This window comes from Nicotiana sylvestris, chromosome 2, assembly GCF_000393655.2.
Source record: "Nicotiana sylvestris chromosome 2, ASM39365v2, whole genome shotgun sequence".
In the NCBI taxonomy this organism is placed as follows: domain Eukaryota; kingdom Viridiplantae; phylum Streptophyta; class Magnoliopsida; order Solanales; family Solanaceae; genus Nicotiana; species Nicotiana sylvestris.
In genome coordinates this window covers 6,930,045-6,952,489 of record NC_091058.1, presented here as the reverse complement: position 1 = coordinate 6,952,489, position 22,445 = coordinate 6,930,045, and the positions used below count along the sequence as shown (strand labels likewise).

The following is a 22,445-nucleotide window of genomic DNA, read 5'->3' as shown; positions in this document are numbered from 1 at the left end:
GTCTGGTCTAAGAAATTGTTGACAGAGTTGTTTTGTTAACAGTTACTGAATGTTACAACTTACAAGTGCGTTTATACGAGGCTTGGTAGATATAGTAAACTTTAGGCATCTTTTTCATCTCAACTGCCCACCTTTGGGAATTTGAAATGACAGAATTCTTCCTCTTCGTATGCATTTCTGGTTAAATAATTGATGGAAGATTTGACAAATAAAGAAAGAATCTTTGTTCAATATATGGCAACATGTGGATTTTGCCACCGTAGTTTCAACTTATGTAAACCGAAATGAAAACTACGCAAACATGCACAATTTAATCTACTTGTCCAGTATGTGCTTTACAAGCTCACCATCCGGCAAAAATTCCACAACCACAACCCTTCCATAAACATCACCTAAAGAATCAAAAAGAATTATCATTACTGAAAAGAGAGGTTAATCTTATGGACTTTCAGCAAATACTTACCACAATTCGCTAGACCTATTAATCTGCATTCATGTAGCGTTAAGTCCACTAAAAAGGGTGCTGCTTCCTACGGGGAATTTCTCGATTCCAAGGGCTCAAACCCTGAGAACCTTCAGTTAAGGTGGAAGGATCTCGTCCACTAGCTCAACCTTTGATTTGAGCAAATACTTGTTGACATATGATTGTTATATATTGAAGCTACAAAGATGCAGGACAGTTGAGCAACTCATTTCTGACCTTCCCGCTTGTTTCCTGTGCAATCTGTATGAATATCCTGGATCTGTTGATGCTATAGCAGTCATTGACTAGTAAGCTATGTACCTGATACCGACATCCAGAAATACTTAAACCATATCTAAATGCGGATAACACACTTGAGCAGATGTCGTTTGTCTCAAACTTCTGAAAATATGAAACTCTTTCAGCACAATTCCGCAGAACGTTTCAATTAGGATCATTGCCTGCCTCTCTCATTTCGCCTCAAAATTTCTTAGGAATCTATAGATGTGCTCTTAAGTCCCAGTGATATCACTTAATGGCTAAAAAGACATGGACTTAATTCCTAAAGTCTCACAACACTTTGGCCAGTTATCGTTTTCAACTGTTTCTCTTTAATTGAACCTCTAAGTTCAGCTGCACCATCCCACTTTCCATCAACAGCATACACATTTGATAACAAGATATAGTACCCTGCATGATCTGGATCTAATTGGAGAAGCTTCCTGGCAGCGACTTCTCCAATCTCTGTATTCTGATGAATCCCACAGGCACCAAGCAAGGCCCCCCACACGTGTGCTCCAGCCCGTGAGTGCATTTGATTAATAAAGCACATAGCCTTGTCCAGTTCTCCAGTTCGTCCGAGTAAATCAACAATGATTGCATAATGCTTTGATTCTGGCATCAGTTGGTACTCATTTAACATCATATTGAATAATTCAATTCCTTCCTCAACAAGACCTGCATGACTACAAGCTGCTAAAATTGAAAGGAACGTAACTTTGTTAGGCCTAACTGAGGAATCTCTAACCATACGATGAAATAACTTAATCGATTCCTTAGCTTGTCCATGAATTCCATAGCCTGCAAACATGGAGCTCCAGACAACAATATCTTTATCATCTGTTAATCCTTCAAAAACCTTAACAGCCTCCTCCAAGCTACCACATTTTGCATAGCATTCAATAAGTGAAGCCCCGACGAAAGAATTGCTGGTGAATCCTCCTCTAATTACATAACCATGAAGACAAGAAGTCAATTGAATAATCCCCAACTCAGAACAAGCTCCAAGAATTTTAACCATCACAGTAGCATCAGGCTGGATATCACTAGACGTCATATCACAAAAGATTTGCATCGACTTGTATAACATTCCATTTTGAACACAACCACATAACAGAGAAAACCACGAAATATCATCTTTGTTCAGCATTCTATCAAATACCATAATCGCTTCCTTAGGTGAACAGCAGCTCATGTACATATCAATTAAAGCCGTGGAAACCAATATATCTAGTTCAAGACCTTTCTGGAAAGCTAGTTCATGTATTTTCCTACCTTTGTCCAAGTTACAAGAAGCTTCACATGCTTGCAAAGCACTGATCACACAAACCAAATTGGGTTCAACACCTTTATGTATCATCTCATCAACAAGACTTATTGCTCTATCAGTAGCACCATTATGAGCACAACAAGAAATTATACAACTCCATGAAATTACATCTTTTTCTTCCATCATCCTAAACAAATTTACCCCATACTCTATGGACCCAGTCTTTGCATATAAATTCAACAAAGCGTTGGATACAGGTAGGGGACTTTTATTATTCATTCTAATTACAAGCCCATGAACGCTTTCCCCAGCTTTTAGATTCAGCAACTGAGTACAAGCAGAAACAACAGTGGCAAGGGTTACTGGATCTGGACTAACGCCACGTGTCATCATCATTCCAGTAAAAACAGCTAATGCTTCATCAGGCTTAAAACTTTGCTCATAACCAGTAACCAATGTTGTCCACAAAACAAGATCAGGCTTTGTATATTCCTCAAAGACGCGTAAAGCGTCGTCCATATCTCCACATTTTGAGTAAAACTGAATGAGGGTCGAGCCTAGAAACATGTTTGAATGAATGTTACCATGTTTTATCCCGAAGCCGTGAATCGTTTTGCCAAAATTTAGTGCTTTTAATGCAGAACACGACTTTAATGCAAAAAGTAATGTGAAATGATCAGGCTTTTCGAATGACAACATAGATGAAAAGAGAGACAGTACTTCCCCATATCGTTTTATTCCAAAAAAGCGTTGTAGAATGCGATTGTAGGTGTATGCACTTGGGTGAGGAATTTCATCAAACACTTTACGGGCAGTTTGAACAGGTAACAATTCGAAATATAGCTCTGTCAGTTTAGCGGCGAGTTGAATGTCTTGATTTAGTCCAGTTCTTATGATTAGAGAATGCAATTGGGTCAGCAATTTGGCTGTTGTACATACTCCGACAAGCTTCAAGACAATTTCCCGTGATCTCATAAGTAGCAAAAGGATAACCGTTCTGATTTACAAATATATAGGATTAGCTCGAGCAGCTCAAGTACAGAAGACAAAGTAGTGCAAAGTCAAAAGCTAGTTACAGAGAGGGAGATTTAGTTACAGTTAGTTGAGGTAGTTAGAATAACAGAATTCTGTTTGAAGGAATGTGCTGTAGCTTTATCATTGTAGATAGGCAGAATTAGGGGTCGACGTTCAGTATTTCGGTTCGGCATTTCGGTATTCGGTTTATCAATTGTATATACCAAATACCGTACCATAATATTTTAGTACGATTCGGTATTTCTTATTTTGGTTCGGTACTATTTTGGTACGGTTTCGATTTAAACCAAATCTTCGTTGTCTCCCCCTCCATTAACTAGCAAACATGGCGCCAACATTATTTTACCTTCAATTACTCTAATATTGTGCTTTCTTTTTCTTGATCCTCTAAAGTTGTTCACGGAATCTTTTGCCATTCGTTTGATACCTACATTTATGTGTTTGAGCCTATAAGATCCAGAGTATTTCAAAAGTTACATCGACTTTTTACATTAAGGCCAATGCTGGTAGCCAATTTAATTTGAGATTAAGCACTACACACCAGATTAAGAACTTTGTATTAAGGCCAATGCTGAAAAAGTGATCGTTCTACTACACCACTATGTATTTTGAGGTCCGAAAATTACAATGATGGTAAACCAGCCTCCTTTTCCAGTTGCCAATTCTGCTTTCCGGATGCATTTCTCCTCTGGGGGGTTCACTGTAAATAAATGAAACTTATATAAGAACTTTATACAAGAAAATGGCATAATTTCATGAATAAAATATATGCCAAATTGTGAATTACCATTCTCAAATGAAAGCTTGAACCGAAATAGAGAGACTTTCTCAAATAAATGAAAATATTAACTTGAAAACTTCCCGTGACAAGTTTAACTTATTCTACTTCCTCTCTCATGTTTAAATGACTGAGAGACAAGCTTGAGAATACTTTAAGACATGCATATGCCTTCAGGTTTTTTGTCGCACAGCTTTTATGCTCAACAAATGACATTAGAGCTATTGATATTCCTAAAAGGCTCAAGAAACTCTGGTGTGTAGTGTTTAATCTCAAATTACAAACTCTGAGAAGTCCGAGAAATTTTAGAAACAAGTTGACAGTAGTGAGATTTGCTTTTGATCTCACTTCATTAAACTATACCGAAATACCGAAATATCAATAATCCAATACCATATACTGTACTGAATTACCGAAATACCGTAATTTATGTACCGAAATAAACCGAAATACTGAAAAATCGAAATACCAAATTAATTCGGTTCGATTCGGAATTCGATTTTTCGGATTTTATGCCCACCCCTAGGCAAAATGGCCTAAATGGCACCTATACTTGTGACACTTTGTCATGCAGGTCCTCAAACTTAACAATTTGCCAATTGAACACTTACACTCCTTCAAACCGTATATAATAACCGTTTATAACCATTGACCAAGCTTATGTGGCATTAAATCAGCTGAGTTGGACAAAATGTATGAAATACACGCGTATAAAGCGAGTGTAAACAATGAATTTGATTTAACACTGATATGAGATTTAAATCAAATTCCTTAGGGCAAATCATTGATGTAATTCCCACAACTAACATCCAACAGGACCAACATATCACTTTGATCACTAACAATAACTTATAAGAAACCACTTAGGAAGCCTAGTTCTTGCCATGACCCATTTGATCTTTTTTTTTTTTCATTGTTTTGTTTTTCTCAGAGCAATTATGAGCAGAAAATTAGAAAGAGGAAGAAGAATTTTGTATGCAAAGAAACAAAGAAAGAGGAAAAGGGAAGAAGAAGAAGAGATGCGGCAGAAAATGAAGAAAAGAGGGGAAGGTGAGAGAAAGGCTAAGGTATGGAATGGTATAGCCCCCTTCTCTGAGTAATATTAGGTCAAAATTCGATTTTATTTCTCTATGTATATATATAACACAGATTTGGATAATCACTCCTTAAATTTCACTCCGCGAATTCCCCAAACCCAAATTTCTAGTTTTTGTTCCCTATGTAATTGTAATCAAAATTCTATTTTGTTTCTCTCTTTGTAATCAATTTTTAGATGGGGGCATACACAGGTGAGAGAAGGCACAGGGTAATTGGAGATAAGAAAGAACTCACCGGCGAGAATTCCCGGTGGTCGGAGGAAACCGGAAAAGCATGATGATTTTTATGTTTGAATTTTATTTTTATTTTTGATTTTAATTATTTTTAATCTATCATGTGATATGACATCTACAAATTGTTATTTTCTGACGTGGCAGCCAACGTGGAGGAGATTGTATTACACGCACTGACAGCCTCCTGTCATAAGCGTTTATTATATATGGTTTGAAGGAGTGTAAGTATTCAATTAGCAAATTGTTAAGTTTGGGGACCGGCATGACAAAGTGGCACAAGTATAGGTGTCATTTAGGCCATTCTGCCTTGTAGATACTAGTGTTTTAAAAGGCGATTTCGAGGCAAACCCTGGGGCGAGGTGCACCAAAAAGAGTACGAAACCTAAATGCCAACTTTTTGGACTCAAAATACCTTTCTACTGCCCAGAAAAAAGGTTACTTTTCTATATCTAACGCGGTATTATACCGTGTTATACTTTAATGTTGTTTCTGCCGTTAAAGTATAACGTGGTATAATAACGCGTTATATATAGCGTTGTATAATACCGCGCTATATATAACGCGTTATTATACCGCACTATGCCTGTTAAATAAAAAAACCCTTCTTCTTCCCACGACAGAAACAAAAGCTTCTCCAACCCCCCCCCCCCACCCACCCACCCCACCCTCTCTTTCTCCCACAAAAAACGAGTGGACTCCACCCGTTACACAAAAAGATAAGATTGTAGGTCCCGCATCCAACCTAAGCCTTCTATTGTTGTGGTTTCTTCGTTTCGGGCTTAAAATTTCAATTTTTTGACTTTTCTAAACAAAGTAAACCAATGTATTCAGATAGTATTTCGTGTCTTTACAAATGATCCATTCTCTTCCTTTTATAGCTATCTCCAAGTTATACGTTATGCCTTTGTCATAATAAGGCTATTATAGACAATTATAGGTGTTAAACGGGTGGGTCGGGCCGGGCCGGCTTGCTATTTTTTGGACCCGTACGGGTTACGGTCCAGGCCGGTTACGGGTTGGGGCTTAACGGGTTCGGGTTCATCCGGGTAAAAATTGAACCGTAAGGGTTACGGGTTAAGGGGATCGGGCCGGGTTTAGTGTATTTTTTAATTTTTTTGTATTTTGTATAACTATTGTAAGTTATATTAATAATTTGTATTAATTTAAAGATTACAAGTTATATTAATACAAAAGTATTAATATAAATTGCAAGTGCTACATTTATTTCAAAATTCAAAATTAAAGTTTGCATTTAAAAAGTAAATTAACAAAAAATAGTAAAACTAAATTTTCATGCATAATAAATTAACAATACTTTAAATTAATCTAACAAACTAAAACATTAAGCGTAAATACGTCCAATAATTTTAAAATAACACAAATTGTCTTAAAATCTTAAATACGAATTTCCGGAGGACGCTCAAGACAATACTTTATATGCCTCCTTAAACTGCTTGTGCCAGACTCTGAACGAAAATTTAAAACTTGACCATAGTTCTTGCACTTTACTTTCTGACCTTCTTCATTTTCTTCTACCACCTCAAAGTGTTAGCCAAACATATGAGCGCACTCTAGAAGTACGAGGCATGATTTAAATTGAATTGAGATTTGAGAATTTGAGATTGAGACTTGAAATCTTGAAAATTGGAGAATGAGAGAATGAGAGAAACTGAGATTGAGAAATGAGAGTTGAGTGAAGAAATGAAGAAGAGGGGGGTGTATTTATAGTTTTAGAGAAGGTTAATTTTGTAAGTTGAAAAAAGGTTAAATTTTAAAGAAAAAAGAGGCTATTAATGCAATTAACCTGTTGGGCAACGGATCCCTGCCAGGTCTGACCATTGCCAACGGTTAGTGGGCCCCACTTAATTCAAAAAAATAAAAAATAAAACAGAAAAAAAGGTTGTACCGGGCCGGGCCGGTTTAACCGGTACACGATACTGTTCACGTGGACCGGGTTTGACCGGTCCGGTTAACCGTTACCAAAATTTAAACGGACCAACCCCTCTACCCCTCCTACCCAGCCCCACCCAGCCCCCTATGTACCGGGCCGGTCCGGTTATGGGTCAACCCGATCCGTTAGACACCTTTATAGACAATTAAAGGCATTAAATGCTACGTTACATAATCATTAGGATTTAATACAGATTCCCTAACGTTTTTAGTATTTAATGCTTATTAAATCTGTATTTGTACTCTCTTGTGCTATCAGATTCATTCTCCTTGATTTTTGGATTAAATAGGTACGAGCGTTGAGTCTTCTGAATAACTGCTCGTGCCTCTTCATGTGCCTCTGCTCGTATCTGTTGCAACTCGTGCCTCTTTGCCAATCATAACTCATTGACCAGTCTACGTGTCATGACACGTCATCTTCCAATCACTGTAATATGTAAACTCAATTTTTCCCAATACTATCCCAATAGACAACTACTTGAAAAAATTTCGCCTGAACTAGAGAGAACACCGGAAAATTTTAATTAGTGTTTTGCCGAACCTTCACTTCGCCTTATCATTGACTATTTTTTCAGCTTTTAATTGAATTTTTGTAATTACTCCAGTTTGAGATCTTGTGAACGTATATTGTAGAGATAAAAGGTTTGTTCAAATTTGCAGAATAAATATTGGGAATTGCCGAAGGACTTTGGCCGGAAAACTAGGGATTCTAGGGTGGGAGATGGCATGATAATGGTTTAGTGGTAAGAGAAAAATAGAGTGTGTAAAACATGCGCGCCAGCTGTAAAAAATTATGTGTTGTCGTAGATACACTCTGAAAATGTCGAGTGTGTAAGATAATATTAGTCTATAAAAAATGTGTAATATGGATTTGTTCCATAATTCTACTGCTATTGAAATGCACATGCACTGTGTCATCCTTCCACAAGACACAAGTTGTCATTTAATTTCCTGACTTTAGAGAGTAGTCGTATAATAAGAAGTCTTTCTTTGTTAGATTAAAGAAAGAAGACGTAGCAAGTAATTCTTTTCTTAATTAAGTGATATAAAAAAGAATGAGTTGAAATATATTTTTTTCTCGAAGAAAGACTTGAAATAACAGTACTCAACTGCTCTCCCAAGTCAAGAGAAGAGATTAATTAGAAAGTAATCATGATTACTTCTCGGTGGGAAATTATTTAAGAAGAATAACTTGTAATCATTGGAAAGTAATCATGATACTTATCAATGGGAAATACGTGAAAAAGAATTACTTCTAATTACACCCCAAACTTTGGTAACAGTCAAGAAATGAGATTAAGAAGTAATCATAATTTATTTTGTGGAAAATTTGATCAAGTGAGATCCCCAAAAACCAAACTTGGCAAATAAAAGTTGAATAAAAACTTCAAATGCTTTTGACATTTTTTTCCGTAAAAGAAAAAACATAGAGGTGCCTTCAGCGTGCAAGATTCTTGAAAAAGTCTTGACATTAATAAAAAAAATTAAGTAAAAGTTAATTAATCATTTAAATATTGACATGATTTAACGACTTATTGGATGCTTACTAGAGATATAACCGTTTATTAGGGTGACATGTTCATGAATCATGATAATAGATAGCTAAATTATTTAAAAAATCGAAATGAGCTCCAAATTAATATCTTAAGAGAGGGTATTAGATCTTAGTTTTACTCAAATAACTATATATACACTCTTTCATTCTCTATCAGTAATCCAAAGTTTTGTTAATATGGCTAGTGGAAAAGAAATGCTCAAAATTTGGCATAATTTTCACCATTCTCTTTATAGCAATTTCTGGTATGTTACTATATCACTCTTTATCAAGTCTTATAATTTTACTCCTAATGATTTGATTTTGTCTAAAATTATAGTATATGATATGCAGTTGAAAATTCTTGGTCTCCAAGAATATTACAAGTGATGGCTTTCAAAAAGGTGATGATACCATGGTTTTCTATACATTAGTTATGCATAGGATAATACCAAATAGGATATATAAGTAATGCTTGCATAACTAATGTATATGTTCAAAATATCTACCAAACATGATATTATTAATACATAAAACTAATGCATGCATTATTTTATCTAATGCATCTTACCAAACGACCCCATATAGTAACTTGTGGAAAGAATTGCAAGATTGATAGTGATTGCGATGATGGTTGGATTTGTAACGCATGTAAATTAACTCAAATGCATCCTCCCTTTGGAGAGTGGGCATTGGCTTGTGTAATTTAATTCCTTAAAGGATCATTCGGGTGGTGAAATAAGAGATTATAATCTCGGGATTATTTGATCATATGTATGGTACAATTTTTTAATTTCGGGTTTGATGTCTGGTACGACAAGAGGGGTTGCTCTGATGGTAAGCAACCTCCACTTCCAACCGAGAGGTTGTGAGTTCGAGTCTCCCCAAGAGCAAGGTGAGAAGTTCTTGGAGGGAAGGATGCCGAGAGTCTATTTGGAAACAGTCTCTCTACCTCACGGTAGAAAGTTCAGCAGTTTGGGTTGTATTCATCGCTAATTTCTCTCAATGTGGTTTTCGGATTTAAGTATTTCTCTTGGTACTGCACCTCTCCTTTAATTTGTTTGTTATCAGAACAATAATGTTCAATTCAATGACCAATCACTTAGTTGAACTGAATTAAAAATTAAAGAACTATTAGAAATTAAACCATATGTATTAATCTTTAACTGGGCTAAAAATATGAATTTGGTTCGAAGATATACCGTGTACGTAATCAACATACCCACTTCTTCGAAATTCGATAAATAATAATTAGAGTGGAGCACTAATTGTACAAACCTATATATGGAAAATCACCAAAAAGAACCTATAAGCAATGTTCTAACTATGTTAAGCACGTTGGTCTCTAAATCAGAAATTGACTTACGAGACATTCACTATTTGAGAGCTAGGCACCAAAGTAAATATTCTCCGGTCCACAATAAGTGACAAATTTGATTTGGGGACACTTATTAAGAAAATATTAAATTCTATTCGAAAATAGTTGGTGTGACTAAACTACCCTTCATTACATGTTGCACCATAGTTACAATAGCACTTACTTGTCTTCTCAAATGTGATGAGTAAATGACTTTTTAGGAAAGCGAAATACATAAACAACCCCTTTAAGTTGTCATCAACGATCAGACAGATACCTTAACTGACCTATTTACCATTTTAACACTTCTTCTCCACTAAAGTGCGACCTCGTAAACGTTTCACGCTGACATGGCAAAGTGTGTGCTTTATATTTAATTCTAAGCACGTGAAACTCTAAAAATTAAGTTTTTTTCCTTTTTTTTAAATTTAAAATTCAGCTTTATTTTATGTGGAGCACCATATTTTTATGTGGGTCCCACTACATTTTTTAGTTTTTCACACATTTAATTTTACTTTCTTCCCAAAATATTTCATCTTCGCCAAATCACTAGCTCCTCCACCTTCCGCCATTAATCCACCTCCTCTTCTTCAATCTTGAAAATAATGTAACAATTAATAACAACCACTCCACCATAACAATTTTACTGACCACCCACAAAAGTTCCATCCCATTTTACTCATGGTTAGAGCTGCTGGGTCTTCGCAGCTTTAGTTCGTCGGAGAAAAATAGATGCTAGGATGACTGTTTTTAGTGATCTCTTCCATGGTATTAAGGTGGAGTTTCAGTTGGTTAAAAATGGAAGAAAAGAGAAAGAGAGAGATGGTGAAATGGGTGCTCTACATGCTGTGACCTCTTTATTTTGGGAGGGGGATTGGGGGGTGGGGGGAGGTAAAGGAAGAAGATGAAATAAGAGGGGCGGCAGTGTATGTTTATTGGTAAAAAAAAAAAGGTTTTTTGCTTTAATTTTTTTTGTTAATTATATTTGTCAATTTTTTTTATTGCAATATACATTTGTCATTCTTTAAATTGGTTCATTTTACATGTCATTAGTGAGTGTAATTCACGCATATAATTTGCCGGACTCAGATGTTCACGTGGTACACTTAATAGCCACTTGAAGTGTTAAAATGATAAAGGGGTCAGTGGAGATGTCTGTTTGATTGTTGGGGACAACTTAAAGGGGTCGTTTATATTTTTCGCCTTTTAGGAATACGTACATAAGGGTAATTTTGAAAAAACAAATTGAATTTTTCCTTGATTATATAAATAAACACTTATTTTGGAACAAAATAAAAAAATAAATTGATCACTTATTATGGACCGAAGGGAGTAATACTTAATTAAAGAGCCAGACATCAAAGTAAAAAGTATTGTTTATTATCTCTATATATATAACATTTTAGCCGTAGATATTTCTTTTTTTTTTTAATCCAATTGAAGCTTGTATATGTAATATGATAGGACCAAACTTATTGTTGTATATGAAAGTAAACAAAATAAAAAAAAAATCAAAAAGAGATGAAAATATGATGTAAGCGCTTACATCGACATTCTTGTGATGTAAGCGCTTACCTCGACATTCTTATGACGTAAGCGCTTACCTCGGCATTCTTATGATGTAAGCGCTTACCTCGGCAGGGCATTCAAATGCTTATAAATAGGGGTCTATATTTTCATTTATAGATCATACCAAAACTTCTTCTTTCTCTCTTCAATTAATAAAGAGTTATTTTTTGTGTGACCGTGGAGTAGACAAAAATTACCGAACCACGTAAATCTTGTCTTGTCTTGTGCAATTTATTATTTTTTTCTCTTAAATACGTTTTCTTTTTATTATCTTGACACGCTTCCCAACATAATATATATGTACCTCTCTCTCTGCGTGATTTGAGAGAGGGATCCTGAGGGTTAGGGGATATGAGTATTGAAGCTTTGCGCATTTGAACTAACACATTCTGCATTTAATTAATTCAAAAGCAATTAGTATCTCCTAAGTAATTCTTTTATTGAAATTATCAAGCTAACATTATATAGCTGAACTAGAGACAAAGTGACCACAGGTGAAAGAACCCCACTTTAATTTCCCAGCGTTTTTTTCTCCACGAACAAAACACCAACTTATTTCCTAACATTTTCTAAAAATTGCTGAAATTTCTCAACTTAATTAGAACATTGAGAGCATGGATGTCCCAAACTTGTCCTTGGCTTCCTTGTCAAAAGGATCCTCACCTAAATACATGTAAATGTATGCCCTGCACAGTAGTTCACTTTCCACCTTGCTCACTATCTCACCCATCACTGCATTTATTTAAGGTTTATAAAGTTAAATTGGCTTGAGTATTCGATAGCATGAAATGGATGATGAGAACTAGGAGCAGCGGCGGAGTCGGGATTGAACCAAAACTACTGGATTCAACCGAATCGGCAATCAACACTCTAGCTCCGTCCCTAATTAGGGGTGTACATTTAGTATCACAGAATTTTTTCAGAAAAAGGTTATCCATAAAAAAATTATTTTCTGATGTTTCGTTACCAAATATTATTTTTCAAGAAAAAGTCTATCTAGAGGGGGAAAAATGACTTTTTTCACTTATTTGCAAAAGTCATTTTCCTTGTAACTTAGACATGATATTTAGTAATTTTCTCATAAAATACTCTCCAATTTGCTATTACAGTTGATCTTTAATGTATATTTTTTTCAAAATACATTTTTTTTCGAAAATATGAAAAATCACTTTTGTTGTCCAAACATCAGAGTTTTACCTTTAGTCTGAAGAACATATCCAGGAAGCCTAGAAATCTCAATCACTGATCCAGAAGTGAGCTTTATGTCATCAGATGCTTCACCCATGATCCTAATATAACAACACAATATTAGAGTTTTGAAAATATATATGGTTAATTACAATTAATTAGCTAAGTATTTAAAGTTGTTATAATTAAGTAGTACTAGTACTTTTTGGTTAGATCTTCATTCTTGCCACCAGTGAGTTTTTTTATGGCTGCACCAAGGCCTTCATCAAAATTCTTTCTGACCATACTCATTGATAGCCCAGAAAACACTATCACCAATCGCACCATCATCCCAAAATCACTATCAATCACCATTTGATACATTTCCTTTGTTGGTTTTGATGGTGCTTTGTTCCCAATTTTTGACTGCATTAATTCCTTCATTTTCTCATTGTCTGCATATATTCCTGGATTTTCAAAGAAGAAGAAATGGTTAATTTGGATGAATACAGCAGTATTTGTTTCTAATATCCCTATCAGAATGTGTTTAAAACCGGTAATGCATGACCAATAAGGGTTAGGTCTCGGTTCGAGCTATGGGTATGAAGTTGCCTTTGTTAGGAAGCGCTTTACCCCCACCCAACGTAGGACTTTCTGGCACGAATACAGATTTAGTCGAGCCATAATACGAGTACCAGACACCGAATGAAAAATTAAAAAACGAACTGATAATGCATGCAAAATAGAGGGTTAATTTCATGTATACTGAATTTTAGTTACTGTAAAAGTAAAGTCAGAAAACTACTTTTTATTTCATTGTAATAATTATCGAAAATATCACCAAAATACTTTTGCCAACTTAAAGTAACTAAACTTAATTTAACCACTATATATAACAGAAAGTTATAAAAAATTTATCCACTATAGCAGTAAAGTCAACTTGATGAATATATTTTGTCGTTATACATATATATATAGTGGATAAAGTTTAGTGATATTGCCGTTATATATATATATATATATATATATTGGATAAAGTTTAAAGTTCAACTATATTAATGTGACGAAAAAATAATTTTGTAGCTTTACTCTTATAGTTTATGAGTTTAGTTACTTTAATATGACCAAAATTTATTCTAGACTTTAGAGGATACAGTTTAGTGATCATACCTAAATAAAACTAATAGAAATTAAGACAGAACCAAAAGTGAAGTTATGCTGCTAACATTATGAAAGATATAGATTTAATTAGAAGATAATTAATTACCAAAGCCATATATCTTGAGGCCTATGCCAAGCATGCTTTTCTTCCTTAAACCAACAGCTTTCAATAACTTCCCATCTTGTAGTTTGACAGGAAAAGTAACTCCAGTTTTTGGTTCAGTTTCAACTGGAATTTCCTCCTCTTTTATGAGTTCAACTTGGTCACATTTCTCCTTCTTTTCCTTTTCAGATTTTTCACAAACAGAACTCTCCTTTTCTGTTTCAGTGTTAGCACTCTTTGGTTCAACTTCAGTCTTTGTAGTGACATCTTCCATTGTGCTTGGCATTTTTAAGCTGCTTGTTAAATTAAAGGCAAAAAGAGGATTGTCCGATATATTGGTTTTTGTTGTGGTTTGAAGTTTTAGGGTTAAATGGGGTTTATTTATAGGGTGAAATTGCATGAGGGTTTGCTGTGAAATATCATTTTACTTGATTTTCCCATGCAACGCAAGTACCTCGGTATGAGCATTTGAGATAAAGGGAGGAGAAATTTTCTTATACGTGTCATTTCATTTCACGTAGAATCATTAACTGATCACCTTGAATTGAAGAAGGCAGTAAATTTCAATGTATGTGATACACATTTCAAGGACCTGAGATGTTGGCTTTCATTAATGATCTCATTTAATTTCTTCATTGTGAGTGTCATTCCAACAATTTCGAGGTGATGGATGTACTAATCGAACTGGATATGATGGATAGTAAGACTGACCATAAAATGAAACTTGACACTTGCACAACTAGGAAAATAAATTTTATTTTGAGCTCAACTTTTGACCTTAAAAGATGGCTTATACAGTAACAACATGTCCAGTATAATCAGGGGTGGATGCACCATATAACTATCGGATTCAACTGAACTTGGCACTTTTGACGCGAAGTATAAATTTATGTGTAAAAAATCACTAAAATTGTAGTAATAAATAATAGATATGAACCCATAACTTTAAATGTTGAACCCATAGAATTAAAATCCTAGATTCACTTTTGAGTATAATCTTACAAGTAGAGTCTGAAGAGGACTATATGTATGCAGACCTAGCCCTTATCCTGAGGAGATAGAGAGTCGATTCCAATCAGGGGCGGATCTATTCAGTAGGTTTGGGGTGGTACGCCACCCACAAATCTTGGTCGAAACTTTGTATCTTGTTGGACCACGGATTTCGACTTTCTCAGATGATAATGGTGATTTGCAGAAGAGAAAGTTGGGTAAAAAAAGATGACCTAAGGACACTAAGGTTCAAAGACAAGGCACAAGCTTTGTCGGATTCTTCGAGGATATGTCTGAACAAGGATACAATATAATGGTCTAAGATGGGCATTTGTTTTTGGGCCTATAACGAAGTGGACTGGCTTTGGATTATCACTTGGGCCCAGAATTTCACTTGGCCCTTTCTGAGTTATACTAGAAGATTCTTTTATATTTAATTGTAAGTAGATTTTCCTTATTCTTATATTTATATCAAAGTTGGTTATTCCTTTACCAATAGTATAGGGACAGTTGTCATAGGTTGTAATACATAGATTCCTTTCTAAATTGTATAAAGAAACGTTCTGTACAGAAGAGATTTCATTCAATACACAGAAAATTTTCTAAATTTTGTTCTTTACATTATCTTTTCCCATATGGTATCAGAGCGATAAGTAACTCAGGTTGCAGATCCTACTGCTGCCTCAGTCATGCTTGATTCATCTCAATTCCAAACAGAGTGTTAGGTAGAAAACGACGGGAACACTGATCCAAACAGAGTGTTAGGTAGAAAATACAAATGTTAATAGTTGTCAGCAATGTTTTAAAAGGCGGGGTCGTGAGGCGAGGCGTTTTACCTCTAACGAGGCTAGGCGTAAGCCCTGAGACATGGGGCGTAAGTCCAAGGATCTTTAATTTTTACTAATTTCAAAAATTTTAAGATAGTATAAAATAAAAAATAATTATAAAAAATACATTAAAATCACAAAATTATAACAAATAATCTATTGAAATATTTATAAAATATAATTCAACTATGAATAATACGAAAAGTATGACCTATATCATAATATACAAATTAGTTGCAACGTGATTACAACTCAAAAATCAAAAGTAATGTATTCTATGCGAAATGTTATATGTATATCTTAAGGAATAATATAATCAAAAGTAATTTGATATTCTTTTTAAATACTCCTTTTATTTAATATGCTTTCTATTTGAGAGAGAATTTATTAAAAAAACATAATTCACAATTTAAATATGATTATCAAGCATCATTTATTTTTAAGTTTCAATAAGTTAATAAAATGACACATAATTCACTTTACTATACCGTGATAACTAATTATTTGTAAATAGTTACTAGCTAGTACTGGGCTATTAAATTAATAAGTATGGTATCTCGTAAACGTGAAAAAATAATATTTTGAAAAATAGTTATAAAAAAATTATGGACTATTATATAATAAATACATAGCAAAAGTTAATGAATAAATATTTTTAAATGAAAGATTTATTTAAAATTTACTATCATATCAGTTTTAGTGGATAATATGCAATATTTTTTAATTTAATAATGACATAAAATACTATTAACGTAATGATTATTGATTAAGAAAAAAATAATTTTGATTAGTCAACTATTTATTAAAAAAATTTAAGAATTTACTAGGTTAGTTATATACAATTGCATAAAGTTATATTAGGCGAGCCATGCATCAACGTGTCGGGGGCCTAAGCCGCGACGGTTGAGGCCTAACTCTCACGCAACTAAGCGGTGCTCCGCCCCACGCGAGCCCGGAGAGTCTCAATTATTATGCATTTTAAAAAACACAGGTTGCCAGTACCCAATTCCCAATTGGAGAGCGAGCGAAGATGAAGATGATGAGAGGTGCAGTGCGTTACTCCTTCAATGGCAATCCCTTTGTCTCATTATTTGCTATTTCTCGTTTCAATGCTGTGATTACTCATTCTGCTTCGGCAATTACACCCAGAGATTATTCTTCCTCCATTTCGACAAAGGGGAAACCTTGGATTCCTAAAGGATTTGAGAACGTCAAGTGTTTAGATGATGCTCTGAGTCTGTTCCGTCAAATGGTCGAAACAAAGCCTCTTCCCTCTCTCGTCGCCTTCTCGAGATTGTTGAAGACTGTTGTAAATATGAAGCATTACTCTGCTGTTGTTTCTCTTTTTGGAGAAATGCAGAAATTAGGTATTCCAGCTGATGTATTCATATTAGGTACTGTGATTAACAGTTGTTGCCTGATGCATCGTACTGATCTCGGGTTTTCTATATTAGCCATTCACTTGAAGAACGGCATTCCATTTAATGTTGTCATCTTTAATACCTTACTAAAGGGACTCTTTGCTGAAAATAAGTTAAAAGATGGAGTTAATTTGTTCAAAAAGTTGGTGAGAGAGAATATTTGTGAGCCTAACAGATTCACGTATGAAACAATCATGAATGGGCTTTGCAAAAGGGCAAATACTGATGAGATCACCTATAATGCGATAATGGATGGATATTGTTTATGTGGTCAAATGGATAGAGCAAGGAATTTTTTTGATTTCATGGTAGATAAGGGCATTGAGCCTAGTATTATTAGCTATGCATTCTAATAAATGGATATTGTAGGAACAAAAAAGTGGACGAGGCCATGCAATTATTTCTTGAAATTTCTCAAAAGGGATTGAAACCTAATATCTTTACTTGCAATATTGTCTTGCATGGTCTTTTTGAACTTGGAAGAACTATCTCTGCACAAAAGTTCTTTGTTGACATGCTATCCGCGGGGCACATACCGGATTCGTACACTCATTGCACTTTACTTATTGGTTATTTTAAGAATGGACTTGTTGAAGAAGCTATGTCACATTTTCATACGTTGGAAAGAAGGAGACAAGATACAAATATTCAAATATGCAACGTTGTCATGGATGGTTTGTGCAAAAATCGTAAGCTCGACAAAGCTCTGGCTATTTTGAGAAGCTTTCCTTAATAGGTCTACATCCTAACATGATAACATACACTACAATGATTAATGGATTTTGCCGAGAAGGATTGTTAGATGAAGCTAAAGATATGCTAAGAAAAATGGAGGACAATGGTTGTTTGCCAAACAACGCAACTTATAATGTAATTATGCACGGATTTCTCCGAATTAAAAAAATTAGTGAAATGAAGGCATTTTTAAGGGAAATGACGGGGAAGAGCTTCTCATTTGATGCGGAGGATCCTTCTTTGCTTGACATGATACCTGAGTTTCCCTCGGAAAATAAGAAGTGAATTTATTTTCACTTGGTTTATTCGTCTATGCTCTCATGTTATGCAATTTCCTTTCACCTTTGAAAACGAAATCACATCCAATGGAATTGCAGAAACTGAGAAAATGACAATTAGAACATTGGTTGAGCTCTCCGGGCAAGCTCATTGAGGGAGGTACATTAGTTTGATTGTTTTCCCGCTTTTCTTTATCTTGGAAATCAGATGTTGTTGCACACTATATCAGAAATAATTTGAGTTTCCTTATTTGCACGCGTTATAAGTCTAGGAATATCAGTTTAAGTGGTATTAAGTTATCTCGAGATACTATCACTTTCTATCTTTTTAGAATCAATAATTACTCTCTGTAACTTAGAAATTGCTGTAGAAACAATGTTTTCTACAATATATTAGGTCTTGGTAACATCAACCATAAATGGAACACCAGAGCTAACAAGATCAAAACCAAACTTGTATCCCTGAACCATATGGTATGTATATTTGTGATTTTCCTGCAATTGACACATAACTTGTTAAAACCTGACAGAGCATATTATTACGGAACTGTATCTAAATTATTAAGTTATGTTTTCGGAGGTTTTTCTCTGATCTAAAATAATAGAACAATAATTATGTGAAGAGTAATTAACTTTATTAGTCATTGGACTAATAATCATCAGATTTCAAAATGGTTGTAGTTCATATTGTTATTGTCAACTAAAATATATAGAAGATGGAGGAAAGGGATGCCCTTTGAAGACGTACAAATCTGTTTGCAATTCTCTCCTGTAATTGTTTGTTTCTTGATTTTAGATTATGGATTTTAACTTTTAAGTATAAACTCTGCTTGTTTATTTTAAGAATTTTGGGAAATGGGGTTCTATGTTTCATCTCATATTTCAGCACTGTGTAATCTAAAGAAGTTTCATTACTTGTTATCAAATGGTGTTAAAACTATCAATCTACTTCTCAAAATGACATTTTGCTCTCTGGTTACCTGGTTATGTCTACAAGAAAAGTATTGATTCATGTTTGTCTTTTTACTTATCCAGCACACAAATAGTCAACCCTAGTCATGGCACATACCATTATCTGAGCCCCTGCTCCAACTGGGGTAACTTACACATTGCTTGCAGCTCGCTTCTTTGTGAAACTTCTGAAGACCCTATTGCTCTTAGAAGTGTAAAGTTGTATGATGTAACTAGTGTTACTCTTTGCAATAACAACTGGACTATGGTACGAGACTGAAATTTTTGAAGTTGGAAAACCGTTTCATTTGGAATATAAGCTCCTGCCCAGGCTACAGTAATTGCATGTTTAGAAGGCTAGAAGCTACAAGTGATAGCTCATTATGTACGTACATAGCACATGTTTGATAGCCTAGAGACTAGGAAAATCTGATTTATATTGTTATGAATATTTCTCTTCTATTGCAGTGATAGACCTTCTGATGGTACTGTTAACTTAGTGACTAAGTACAAAGCAAGATATTCTTATTAGCCAATGTGCTACTAACCGCATTTGACTAGATTTTTTTGTTGTTTTTGTGTTTTGAATGTCATTTTCACCTCCCTTGCTCTATCCATCAGGTTCCAGGTGAAAAAGAAGAAAGCCTGTTGTAATTTCATGAGCTTTATGCTTTCTGGGTGCAAGATCAAGAGACATTTGCAATCTCTCTCTTCACTCTTCAGTGGTGCATACCTGTTACAAGAGGTACTTTTCTCTCTAAGAACTGCTTGGTTTTTAAAGTGTTCTAGATTCTAATTTCAGTACTTTTATGATTAAACTGCTTCATAAGGACTCTTTAAGGTTGTTTTGTTGGTTTGGCTAAGCAAATAGCCTACCACATCTGTTATTAGTAAAATCCATGTGTCACCTGGAAAAACAAAATGATCGTAGTTTCTGGTGAGACCACAGTCTAAGAAAATGATTGGTGAGAACTGTGAACCAGTTTGATAATCTATTTTGGTTTTGGAACTATTGCAAAAGCTTCTCGGACAAAGTAGTGCGACTTAGTTATTGTTAGAGCTTATTTTGTTCATATAGCACAATAGAGAATTTAATAATGTATTCGTGTCTTTCTACAGGAGATTTGAACTTTAAGATTGGCTACAGCATATCACTTTCTATGCTTATAGGTTTGTGCTTATGTTTTAGTTAGCTTCCAGCTTTCACTTCGGTTTTCTCAATTTGTTTATGCGTTTAGGAAGGAATCTGCACTATTTCTAGCATTTCTGTTTCATTTAGAAGATCACTGCATTTGGACATTTTTATTTGATTGAGAAAGTAGTATTCTTTAATTAATTTCTCAAAACAGTTTTCTGGTAAGCGAAATACCCTGCAACTATACCTCCGTCCAGGCACCAGGACACCACATTTCTTTCCAGCTTCAGTGCCATTGTGTTTAACCTTCATTCAAATTTAGAACCCACAAATAATGCCCAAAATACACCTGATTAAACTTCACTTTGCTTAATATATACAGGGTGAGTAACGAACTAATTGTAGATCCATCCAAGACAATCCCATGCTAGATCCCGCATTTGAGACGAGGTAAACTATTGAGACTTGAAACTGATACTGTCAAAATCTGCTTAAGAACTATGCCAATTCAAACGAGTTGCTGTCATTTTCTAATATTGGTTTCTAAAGTGTTCTATATAGAGTAGAATAGTGATTCAGAGATCCCATATTAACTTTGAATGGTATGTTAGATGTATTCATCATAAAGGGAATTGCTCTTATTATATAACTGTTAAGGTAAAGCTTGTGATTCTCAAGTAACGTTACAAAGAATACATGTATGTTGCCCCTGAGATTTATCGGTCTTAAAAAAAATAGTACATGTATGTTATTTTCTTATTCCATTAGAGTTTGGTATATACGGCAAATTGAAAATGTTTAAAACTGTTTGTGTGGTCATAGATTTGACTGTTTTCTGCTGTTAACGGATTGGGTATTTTCTATTCACATAACTCTGGTTCGGGTATCGTGCTGGAACTTTTGACTTTCGCGCTTTTAAAACCTGGTATACACATGCTATTAGCACCTGGTTAACATGTGGTCTGTATCATCACCTTTCATTACTGAAGTCTCTCTGTCAAGGTGTGAGTTTACTTGTTAAGACATGATCATTCCGACTTCTGTAAATATGATTATCCAATTTATTACTTCACAGATGTCTCATGATGCTTATTTCACTCAGAAGAATCTCCAGAATAGGCGTGTATCTTAGTGCAACAAGTAACACATTTGTTTGAGTTGGATTGATGCGTAGATCTACAAAGGACGTGTTCTGCTTCTAGGAGGGCTGCAAGTGCACAAAGAGCTAGGGATTTGGAAGACTATAGCCACCTTACATTTGATCAGATTGTCGAATGAAAGAAACCAAATATGTGAAGGAAAGTCTACGGTTGTACAATTTTTGAAGTTCGAAGTGTTAACCTAGCCTCTGGTGTATATTAAAATTTTATGTACATGATCAGCGTTGAGTTGAGAGTCTTTCGGAAACAGCGTCGCTACTCTCTGGATTAGGGTAAAGTATGTGTACATTCTACCCTCCCGATACCCCACTCGTAGGAACTCACTGGATGGTTGTTGTTGATGATGTACATAATTATAAATTTTTATGCTAATCTTCTCAACCCATCTTCCCCAAAATTCTCACGTTTCCTGCGCTCTCCCCCTCCCCCCCCCCCCTCGAGACTCTATTTTCTTTAAAAATTTAATTATTTTTTTTCAAAATTCACATAAATCCAAAAGAACTAATGTGTTACTTTACTTTTTTCAACAAGTATAACGCTCTGATTTGAGCTCGTTAACTAAAAAATACTTTTTTTTGTTGAAAAGAAAGTATCTTTTACAACATGAAAATAACTTACTCATTTAATTAAATGAAAGAAAATATTTTTCCTACATCATGAAAATAAAATACCCTGTTTGTCGAAATGAGAAAAAATATTTTTCCTACGTCATGAAAGTAAAGTATACGTTTTGTTCAAATGTAAGAAAATACTTTTGCTACATCATGTAAAGAATGTAAAGAAAGTGTTCGTTTTGTTAAAATGAAAGAAAATACTTTTTTTTATGTCATGGAAAGAAAATGTTTGTTTTGTTGAAAATAAAAGAAAATGGTTTTTCTACAATATGAAAAGAGAATACTCGTTTTTTTAAAAATTTAAAAAAAAGCTTTTTCTGCATTAGGAAAAAGAAAA

The 22,445-nt window shown here is 34.6% G+C and overlaps 2 protein-coding genes, 1 long non-coding RNA gene and 1 pseudogene across 3 annotated transcripts; 2 read left to right on the top strand and 2 right to left on the bottom strand.

Annotated features, from left to right (window-relative positions):
- Positions 1-901: 901 nt before the first annotated feature.
- On the bottom strand, positions 902-3,080 carry LOC104240622 (putative pentatricopeptide repeat-containing protein At3g01580). The gene has a single exon (XM_009795486.2). It carries the CDS (start codon positions 2,985-2,987, stop codon positions 1,026-1,028), a length of 1,962 nt encoding a protein of 653 aa, XP_009793788.1. The 5' UTR covers positions 2,988-3,080; the 3' UTR covers positions 902-1,025.
- A 5,751-nt stretch (positions 3,081-8,831) lies between these two features.
- LOC104240618 (uncharacterized) lies at positions 8,832-9,654 on the top strand. The gene is made up of 2 exons (XR_714492.1): positions 8,832-8,906; positions 8,995-9,654. It is a non-coding gene; the product is annotated as an uncharacterized lncRNA (long non-coding RNA).
- A 2,080-nt stretch (positions 9,655-11,734) lies between these two features.
- On the bottom strand, positions 11,735-15,033 carry LOC104240617 (chalcone isomerase-like protein 1). Its single transcript, XM_009795481.2, has 4 exons — positions 14,001-15,033; positions 12,957-13,200; positions 12,764-12,855; positions 11,735-12,298 (listed from the first exon to the last, which is right to left on the bottom strand). Exons 1-4 carry the CDS (start codon positions 14,395-14,397, stop codon positions 12,165-12,167), a joined length of 867 nt encoding a protein of 288 aa, XP_009793783.1. The 5' UTR covers positions 14,398-15,033; the 3' UTR covers positions 11,735-12,164.
- A 1,685-nt stretch (positions 15,034-16,718) lies between these two features.
- LOC104240616 (putative pentatricopeptide repeat-containing protein At1g12700, mitochondrial) lies at positions 16,719-21,839 on the top strand (annotated as a pseudogene).
- The last annotated feature ends 606 nt before the right edge of the window (positions 21,840-22,445 follow it).